Below are 10807 nucleotides of genomic sequence, written 5' to 3' on the forward strand. Positions count from 1 at the left end.
TTCTTTCCTCTGACAGACCCACGAGTATTTACATGAGAAGTTACTTCAGAGGGCGCCCACAATAACAGAGAGGTCTAAAAGGGTAAGACGGCAAAGATTGAAATCTACACTTTGTGCTTTATCATAAAGACGATGAGCTCAGTTGTGCGCATGTGTGTCATTAGGTACGTCGAGTACCAGGTTCCAGTGGTCGGCTGCATAAAACGGAGGATGGCGAGTGGGAATGGAGTGACGATGAGCTGGATGAAGAAAGTGAAGAGGGCAAAGCAGCTGTTGCTGCCTTAAGGGTGAGACCAATCTACAACTTGTTTTTACTCCCTGACTTGCAGACATTCTACTCCACACGTCTTGTCTTTCAATCGCTGTACAATGTTGAAGTTGTCATTCTCATGTCTGTGCAGTAGCATGTTGTCCACTGTCTCCCCACTGAGTCTCCCGTTTGTGTGTATGTTCTGTCTGACGGCCAAGGAGCAGCAGGTGAAGCCTGTTGGCGCCACCAGGCGACAAGTGCGCTTCTCCCTCCCACTCGAGCTGCCTTCGTCCAGGGTTGTTCACTTGCCCCCACAATACAGATGGCATTCCCCTAACAAGGAAGGACTCTCTCTGCACATGTTAGCTAGAAAGGGCAGGAGAGAGCTTGTAGGGAGTGGAGAAAAGGCAGATAACCTATATAACCTTTGTTTTTATAGTGAGGGCTGTAAACATGCATAAAAACACACACTGCTGTTTACAGGCCAGTTTGACTTTAGATATCTTTATTTATTAGAATGAGGAACCTGATTTTGCCACTAAATCTGCAGCCAGATAAGCTCTTATCCTCCAGATAGCAGCGACTTTGTTCTGCTGTTATATAACTTTACACTAACCTATCAGAAGACAAGCAGTAATTACCGGAGGAAGTTATGCAATTGGTTTGTTGACAGGAAAGGTTCACATCATCATTTCTTTAAGCACAAGTCTGAGCACGCTGTAGATCACATGTGAGTAGAATTTGACCCACAAAATAACCCTGTCAGGGCAAATTAGTCAGTACAGTAAGAGTCTTTTTAAACCGTGCAGTATTCTGTTTTTCATGGGAAGGAAAGCGAATGTGTCTACAAAATTAGCATTACTTGCATAATTGTATTTTCCACAATTTATTTCTTAACATTTGGAGATTGCAAAAATGTCAGATACCACTTCTTTTGGTAACTGTTTAAAGGGATAGTTGGGATTATTTAATGTGGGGTTGTGTGATAGTCAGTCTGCACCCAGTTTGGAGAAGCTGACAGGAGTACCAGCAGTGAAGCTAAGCAATGTGCTACTGTTGACAGGGTCAACAACAACTCCAAACTGGGGGCATGCCAACCACCATCTACTGTAGGTAATACACTGACTATTGATTAGTACCTCACACAACCCCATATTAAATAATCTGAATTATTAGGTTTATAAGTTATGATAAATATAGGGGACTTCAGCTCTTCATTTAAGTATAACAGATTAGGATTAACAGTTTGCTTTGAAAGATCTTTATTAACTCAACGAAGTGAGAGTTACCTTTCCTGGAAGCCATCTGTATTTCCATTTCTCTTTCTAAATCTTTATTTGTACTGACCAAATCACATTTAATCAATACAAGGCAAATTACTTATAAATCCCGCAAGTGATTTTCAATCAGAGCACTAATGATCATCAAGAGATTCAAATTTGACAACATCTCTGCTGCTTCGATGCTGCTTTACTGGCTACTTGTTGGCAAACTGAATTTTAAATTCTTATATCAGCTTGATGTTATATCTCAAAAGTGTCATGAGCTGGTGCATTTTTTTATATCAACATGAAATGATTATTCTTTGAACTAGAGAAACATTCATATTATTAGGCAGTGGAGCCTCGCTGAGTACCTGTGTGTAGTGTCTGTGTGCTTCAAAGACTAATACAGTCTCCTCAGCCCGAATACGCAGCCGCTTTGTCTGAATCAGACAGCAGATTGATGTGATTTCTGACATCAGCCAGACGCCACGTCATGTCCTCTCAGTCAAGTCAGTTTGTCCTCATTTGGGCCTGCAAGGCTTCTGTCTGACTCGAAGTTCCTTTGTTTTTCTAAGTTTGTTTCAACTTATTTATTTTTTTTTTTTTTTTTTTTTTTTGCAGATAAAAAGTTTGACCATATAACAGTGTGACTTTCTCCTGATTCTGTACTTACTTGTGCTGCTTCTCTGCTTTTAAAATCTAAACTAAAAACAAAACTGCAGTTGTAAAATATGTATTTTCACTCGTTTACAGAGGTGGACTACATAAATAAAATCACTGTGAATGTAATTTTAGGTCATGATCATATAAAGTGATGTAGTATCAGTAATACAGGAATTTGCTAATTCCTAATCTATTGAATTAAATGCTTGACAAATCACAGTATGTCATCACATTGATGCAAAAATCCAATATTCCCATAGATAAAGCCTGATTATTGATTTGCAATGTTGCTTGAATATATAGGTATTTAAGGTATAGCTACTACCAATAGTATATGTAAGTTTAAATAGATAAATAAATACATAAATAAATAAACAAACAAATAAGTTACAAAAATGTAAATATAAATACATGTGGAAATGCATAAACAAATAATTAAGCAAACAAATGTAAAAATAGAAAAATAACTTTTACCAAATGTATATATTTCTAATTTGTTTATGTATTTAATTGTTTAGTTCTGCCTTTATTTATTCATTAATTTGTGTATTTAATAATTTATTTCTGCATGTATTTTTTTGTCCTTCATATGCCAGAAACTATACAGCAACATTTTCACTGTCTCATCTCACTAAATACCGTCCTATCACCATCACCATCACCAGCACCAAATAGTAAAGTCTAGTTAAAGCATTAATTAGCATTTCATATCTCTGTTCCCACTCTACAGATGTCACTGCATTCACTTTAAAGCAGATAACGATAAGCTGAGTGTAACCGTAACTGAGGGAAGTAAACGAGTGAGCTGTTTTTAATCTGTTTCCCCCTCTCTCGCTTTCTGTGTGTTCTCTGCATCCACGCCTGCTGTTTTCGCTTTGCTGAAGCCTCCACAGTGATAAATATATAAATATATATATGTATCCCTGCCTGAGTGTTGTTTGTCACTGTTTGTTTTTAAACAGTCACCAAGAGTGAAGGAGGGATCACAGAATTCAGAGGTGAGTGTCAAAAGTTCTTTCTGTACACTGTTTAAGTAAATCACAATATTTGATTACCTTGTTACTCAATTTAAGAGAAAACATTACTGATGTTAAGATTTCTATCACTGTGTCAAAACAAAAAAAAAAAGAAAAGAAGAACGTCCATTTGTATTAATGTTATGTATTATTTTCTTCTTCCTGCTCCTTTTTCAGTCATGCGCATAAGTAGTTTGGGTGTTCTGGGGTATTATTTGGTTTTGTAAAATTGGATGAAATGAGCAGAATCTCAATCTGCTAGCATTGTGTTCACAGATTTATACATTTGCGTGAAGCATTGATGTGTGTAATGAATTTGTGCAACATGCGAGACTGTCACAGGTATTAAAACCAGCCTCTGCTGCCAGTGGTGGTTCACTTTCACAACAGGCCAAATGTAGCAGTAAATGCAGTGGATATTAATTGCTTAACTTGGTAGTTCAGCAGGTGAAAATAAAAATTTAGCAGGTACCTTGGTTTTGAAATCATAAGGCTGACGGTGGTTTTTGTATTCACTTGTATAGTAAGCCTGAATGTAGGAAATGTAAAACTAAAGTTTTGTTCTGACTACAGGAAAATCAGATTTGTTTTTCATATCACATCTTTAAGATGAATGATTGATTCTTAAGAGTTAATAAGTGAAGGACAATTCACTAAGCTTGCAACTGAAGTCATGAGTGACGCAAAAGACATTTTAAAATCAGTTTGGAGCAGCCAGAGCATCCGGAAGGAGACATACCAGAAGAGGTTTGATAGAGATTTCATTTCAGACCACTTCCTAATGTGGCTTTGATCCAGTCTGCAAATTCTACATTTATTCTTTTTTGGATCCTCATTACCTTCCACAAAGTGATTGCTAGTCTTCCTGGGCTCAAAAGAAGACATCAATTTAAAATCACACAGAATAAACGAGTTAGTTAAAATGAAGAAATCAGTTTATATAAATCAATCTGTATGGCTGTAGCCTTTTGAGCTTAAATATGAACAAATATTTGTTTATATTATTCAAGAACTTTCCTTTCCAGTCATTTGTCCTGTTTCAACAGCGACATGAAAGTCATGAGCAGGATTTGATGAAGCGTCTTTCTTCCTTCAGGTTTTCCAGACTCCTGAGCCTTTAAGTAGTCAACTCCAGCAGGTGGCCGCAGGGCAGGCAGAACTACCTCAGGCTGCAGGCCAGGTCCCACTGCAGCCCACACCAGTCAGCACTCAATCCACTGCCCAGGCTGCATCTCCCACACCAGGCGCACCCACCGCTGCTGCTGCTGCCGCCGCTGCTGCTGCTGCCGCCGCTGCTGCTGTTCCTGCACAGGTCAGTCACTTTTTGTTTATCATATTCTCTCTCTTTTTAATACTTCAAATGCGTCTATCATCTGCTGAATACTGATTTTTATGATATTACTTAATTTATCTATGATGAATGATTGTCTTAATCTGTGTTTTGACAGGCTCAAGCTGTCTCAGGGGATGTCAAGGCCCCCATTAGTTTGGTATTAAGGTTAAGGTATGTTTCCACATGACCACAAAAAAAAGGTTCCCACCATTTTTATACATGGTATGTGATATTTTTCTGTTTGTATTACTGACAAACAAATGATAATTTTAACTCCTCTGATCTGGTCTCTCTTTTAATCATCTTTTCAGAAATTCAAAGAAGGAGCTAAATGACATCCGCTTTGAATTTATGCCAGGGAGAGGTCAGTAAAGTTTATTTATTAAGAGGGTATCATTCAGAAATCAACCTCAGTAAATTAAAAATTGTCCAGAGGTTAAGAACTCTTGCCTTTAGATGGTACTTTGCGGGTAATCAGTAAGATGAATTGTCAATTTATATCTAGTTTTTGTTAAACTTTTCTTCATGCTTCTCATCACAGCAGCCACAATAGAGCACAGAGGTGCATGAATTCTTGTAAATCAGAGCCAAAACCTGCTAAATTGATATTAATGTCAATTAATTAATATTAATAGTGCTGTTCCTCTTACCAGAACATTAAGAGAAATCAGCTATAACTGAATCAGGAGGTGTTTTGGACATTCTAATATCTGTTTTTGTCCACCTGTCACAGTTTGTCTCGTATGCTCTGACTTTTCAGACACAGCAGATGGTGTGTCCCAGGAGCTGGTCTCAGCAGGCCTGGTGGACGGGAGGGACTTAGTAATAGGTCAGCAATGTATATTTTAAAAATATACATATTTTCTGTCATCCAAAGACGCATACATGTTTTTGTTTGCCTTCGTGGGACTGAAACTTTGTCTTTCTTTTCAGTTGCTGCGAATTTGCAGAAAATAGTTGATGAGCCTCAAGCCAATAAAAATGTCACTTTCAAGCTGGTGAGTGCCAAACTTTCATCTGCATTTGTTTTTTTTCTTCACGGTTGTGGTTTTGTTAAATGTAAATGAGGAGTAAATCTTTGTTTTTACCAGACCTATTAACTGGATGGTCCTCTGTTTATGATTAGCCTCTCAGCCCCGGTCACACTGTTAGAAGAAAGCAATGGACCTTAAAGTAGAAACTAATTATGGCAGATTTTTCTGACCTTTATGCCAAAAGTGGACACAACTCTGTCCACTGAAGTAGACACTATAATACCCATCTTTGCCCTTATCTGCACATTGTAATAGCTATGACAACTATTTCTCTCCCCTGTCTGTGCAGTTATTGTTCATTCAATATTGGTATGTTAAAAAAAGTTTAGTTTAATTAAGTTATACTATAATATTATAATAAAAAAAGTGTTTCTGCTGAGCCAACATGTAAAAGGTGGTATATTGATAAAAGTAAAATGCAACAAAGTGCGATGGAAACTCTGAAGCTTTTGTTCTATGGAAGAGACAAAAAATATTGACAGATAAAACTGTTGGATTTGTTTGGAGTAATGAGGCAACTGGGAGCTTCCTCAACTAAAGATGTGAAACAAAGATAAATGTCATATTTCCATCATGATTTCCACATTTTTTTTTTCCCACGATGTGAGGTTTGACTGGTGCGCTTTTCATCTGGTTGTGCCCTCTTCCTCTGCAATGGTTTAATGGCATTTGACCAGAGAAATAGTGCCGCCTGCTCCTTATCTTGACAAACCAGCTCATAATATTCACAAAATAGTAGTGGATGGAAACATAAATTCACGTTTTCTTCTGCTGATTTCCATAAAAATTCACTTTAGTCAGTCCAGTGCTACATTTGGATGGAAACCTAGTTATTGATTTACTTAACACTTTACTAAATTATGTTATTGTAATGTGTCACTGTTTTTGCTCACTACTTTAATTCTTCCCTCTTCTTTTCACAGGCTTCTGGAATTGAGGGATCTGAAATACCAGATGACGTCAAATTGATGGGCTTTGCTCAGCTCAGCATTAGTTAAACTGTTGTTCTACCTGGGACCGTGACTTGCCTAAAAAATGTGAAAATTACAAAAAAAAAAATAGTTTAATGCATTTTTTCTTTCTATGGCTGTAAAGAAACCACTACTGCCAAAGAAAACAGTACCGTTTTGTCACCCATAGGATTATACAAGGCCGCCTCGCTGAACTGGGTGGTCGGCTGAAGTATCAGAGCGTACAGTATAAGAATCACTCAAAAACGTTTACAGCATATATGTAGAAGGATGCAAATATCTACAACAAACAAACAGTCTTCATTTACCATCCTGGTCTCCCTCATTCTGTTACTTTTTTCTCTCTAATATGTGATGCATTTGCACAATCTGAACTAACGCCCTTGAATCCTGATAAGTGTAACAATGCCTTATATTCATCAGAACTACTGAATGCACGTTTTGGGGGAAGTCCCCAGTTACCATATGGAGCATTATGTTGTCTGAAATGTACAAATGTGGTTTCAGCTGCTTGTGTCAAGTTTTTTACTTAATTTTGAAAGGAGATGCATCCTCGAAGTTAGCCAGAATTGAAATTTTTAGGCACACGTCTGTATTCAAACTTCTCACCAGCAAGTGCTGATGGAGCACAACAAATTTAATGTAAAATCACTTTTTCAGAAGGACGTGAACACTCCCAGCCAGGGTCCAAAATTAACTTTTTTTCTTCGGTGGCCTAATAGCTAGTAAATATTCGAATTTTACCAGCCACTTAACAGATTACCAGTTGTTTTTTTGGCTAGGGAGTGAAGCAAATCTGTAAACCGGCATTTTGCTGGTACTCATTTTGGTTCCTGCTTCCAGCAGCACAGTAAAAATCTACTAGTTTTACCTTGTCTGTTTATTATTGTCAACAAACACCAAAAAAAGACCAAAACCAACAAACGTTTTAGTCTCTCTCAATACTTTCTGACTCTCCTGTACTGTTTTTGCAGGGGTCTTTTCTATCTACGCCATAGACTCCTCAGCTGATGAAGAGACGGAGCAGGGGCCTCCTGCTGCATATTTTCCATTTAATATTGTCAGGTTTTCTCTCGTGCGTACTCACCCGTAGCTGCTAAGTCAGCAGCAGTTGTAGCATGGCTGTGTTGCGTTAGCGTCACCTTTTGCACTTTTGCTTGTGGCGGTGGAGGTAGTGTCTCTTTGCTTGTTACAAAACGATCCACTCACACAAGTGTCTCTGCATTTTGGAAATAATACAGCTAATTGGCTTGTCATGTTAATGTGTATTTTCATAGATGCTTTTTTTTGTCTTACAATAAATAATTCACCCTGCAGTGACTCTGAGGACCTCGTAGGGCGTCATGGACCCCCTGTTAAAATCCCGTGGTCTGTGGCACAGATATATAGTTTAGTCTTTTTTAAAGATGAAGAAATTTCCTGCAACAACTGGGCACTGTAGTGTTTATCAAATGTTACTCAAACAGAAGTAATTAGTAAATTTGTTGAGGGACTATTTTCAGCTGCGGATTAATACACATGTGGTGCTCTTGAGTATTTACAGCAGCAGCATGGTGTACAGTGTGGCTCAGTCATATTTTTAATAGTTCGAGGGCAAGAATGGAGCTCTATGGCATACATTAAATATACTTGTCTTTGGATACACAGATGGTACTTATTAGTAAGATCACTTTTTTGTTGGTTTTGGTTTTTTTTATAGGAACAATAAGAAAAATAATGATTATTGTCAGTTTTATCCTTCTAAGTACTGATGCAGCCAGCATTATAAGAAAGAGATACATGTGCAAAAACTTGATGAAGCTGGTTTTAAATTATTACACATTCTCCAATTGATATGAACTTCAATATGTATATACAAAAAGAAGCTCAAGATATTATTGGCTCTACTTTTGTCATTAACAGTATGCTGATTTGTGTTTTGTAGTCTCCATAGTTCTGGTTAAAGCTCCAAATTGATGTAAGATGAAATCAGAAAGAAAATCAATTTTGTCTCTGCTCATTTTTTAGACATGATACTGGCCTGAGTTCTGTTTCTAAATCAGATTATCCATTGAAATTTGCAGTAAAGTAAAAAGTTTTACAGCAGCTGAAACCCCAAGTGTTGTACGAGCAGATGTGTCTGTCTGTTGGTATTAGTTTGTGTCTGTTTGGAATCAGTTTCTCAAATTCTTTAAAAACGAAAAAAAAAAAAAAAAAAAAGACTGAAGTGCATTTTTGTTTATGTGGATGAAACATAAGTACTTGATTTAACCTCTAGTCTGTAAATAATGACATTTGGCTTTGATTTGTTTTTATACTGGGTGTTTCACTCTTGGCCTTTTTTCTGTCCTATGACACGATTGTGGGTTGTAGCGCTGTGTGAAGGAAGACAACACTGCAAATTTAGCTTTGAATTCTCTTCATTTTGCAGGACATACCGTCACTTACTGTATGTCATGTATGATGCTCATTTACCTTTGCTCTAAAAGCTTTTCATTTTTTGCCTTTTTGAAAAGTTTGAATATATTTTACCGTGGAGCCACAGCTGACCCGATGCACTGCTTAATGCCTGTCCACCTTAAATTTCCCAAAAATTTCGAGCCGAGTAACAGCAAATTTGTCTCCAACTTTTAAAGGGATTGTTCGGATTATTTGAAGTGAGGTCGAATCAGGTGCTCATCCACAGCTGGTGTATTACGTACAGTAGATGGTGGTCACCATGCCCGCAGTTTGGAGAAACAACAAGAATCCCACTGTAGGAAGCTAAACAATGTACTGCTATGGACAGGGTCAACAGAAAGACACATTTTAGACAAAAAATGTGAAAAAAAATCTGTTTAAATGTGCACTATATTTAGAGTATTTTTCTCTCTCCAAATCAAACAATCCTCACTGGCAAATCAGCAGTTTTACCTTACAGAACACAAGAGTTGTTGTTCTACACTGCCTCTCTGTTTATTCTATTTGTTTGAGTAATTTTGTGACTTCGGTGGATGTGAACAAAGTGTTGAAAACACAGAAATCACACAGTAACACAAACTAACTACCCAATCGAGGCAGTGAAAGACCAACAACTCCTGTGTAAAATGACTGATTTCACCAAGGGAGTCTGGTTGCTTTGTCTGACGGCAAAATATTCTAAATGTAGCAAGCACTTAAACGGATGTAGATTTTTTTAAGTGGCTGAAATACATTTTGCTGCTACTACTCTGTTTATTTAAATTGGGGGTAGGCCTGAACAACTTAGCAAAGTTTTATCAAAATCGCAATATGGATGACTGTAATTTTCAAAGGGCAGGAGGAAGTATTTGTTAAAGGCAAAATGTGTCTCAAAATGTAATTTTAAATTAAATTTTGTGCACTACAGAGATGTCCTGTCCAACACATTGTCTTTGTTTGGTACCGATCTCTGCAAAAAATCACATCATACTCCCTTTAATGTTTGTAAATGAAAATGCGAACAATGATGTAAAAACTATTCAGCATTTTTTCAAAATTATTCAGCCCTGATTGAGGCATGTCGATCGGCGATACTGTAGGTAATACACTAGCTATTGATAAGCATCTCGTACAACCCTGCCTCAAATAAACCAAACTATCCCTTTAATAAAACCAAGTGGAGGCTGTTTACAGTACTTACTTTAACCCACATCTGAAGTCACACAGCTGCTTTATCACTTGTTAATCATTATTTAAAAAGCTAAAATGAAGATTTTACGTCCTCCAGTTTTGAAGCTCAGTGATGATTGTAAACAGTTTGAACGATCAGACGTGTGGAATCGGACGAAGTCGGCCGTTATCAGTACAGATGTCGCATCCTTTCAGCCACACTCTGGATGTTTCACGATGAATGTGCATCTCACAGTGATTGGCACCGACGGCAGTGGCAGGTTCATTTAACACGCCGCTCTAATGTGTAGATCTGAAACGCCAGCAAGGTTTTACTGTTTAATTTGGTGATGTGGTAATGTCATAACCCTCCAGATGCCATATTGAATGAAAATGAATGGACTTTTTTGCTTGCAGATAAAATGTTAAGAGGAAATCTTTGTATTTTGACTTTGAACATGTTAAATTTTATGCTAGCCTTAAATTGAAAATGACCAAGTGTATTTTTTTTTCTTTCTTTTTTTTTTGACTTAATGTCAAAATTTTGATTCAGATTTTCAGTGTCTTTGAAATGTAGTTCTTGTTACACGTTAAGATACCTGAAATAAAGATATACAGGTGTGTCGACCCTGTGTTCTCCTCAGAGGGGAGCGACAAAGTCAGCAATCCAATGTTACTTTAAACTGC

General features: G+C 37.4%; 1 protein-coding gene across 2 annotated transcripts in view; it reads left to right on the forward strand.

Annotated features, from left to right (window-relative positions):
• oxsr1b (oxidative stress responsive kinase 1b) overlaps positions 1-7794 on the forward strand; it is a 53986-nt gene extending 46192 nt beyond the window's left edge. The window contains exons 10-18 of one of the 2 annotated variants that reach the window (XM_084747217.1): positions 17-82; positions 165-287; positions 3141-3176; positions 4291-4506; positions 4643-4698; positions 4839-4891; positions 5288-5356; positions 5461-5525; positions 6485-7794. In XM_084747217.1, the coding sequence (XP_084603343.1) occupies positions 17-82; positions 165-287; positions 3141-3176; positions 4291-4506; positions 4643-4698; positions 4839-4891; positions 5288-5356; positions 5461-5525; positions 6485-6559 (759 nt within the window). In that variant the 3' untranslated portion in view covers positions 6560-7794. Of the gene's footprint in view, positions 1-16; positions 83-164; positions 288-468; positions 1087-3140; positions 3177-4290; positions 4507-4642; positions 4699-4838; positions 4892-5287; positions 5357-5460; positions 5526-6484 lie in introns of those variants that run through there. The other variant, XM_084747218.1, reaches the window with a different exon arrangement.
• Positions 7795-10807: the final 3013 nt, after the last annotated feature.

This window comes from Lutjanus erythropterus, chromosome 21, assembly GCF_056507025.1.
Source record: "Lutjanus erythropterus isolate fLutEry1 chromosome 21, fLutEry1.hap2, whole genome shotgun sequence".
Classification (NCBI taxonomy): Eukaryota; Metazoa; Chordata; class Actinopteri; order Lutjaniformes; family Lutjanidae; genus Lutjanus; species Lutjanus erythropterus.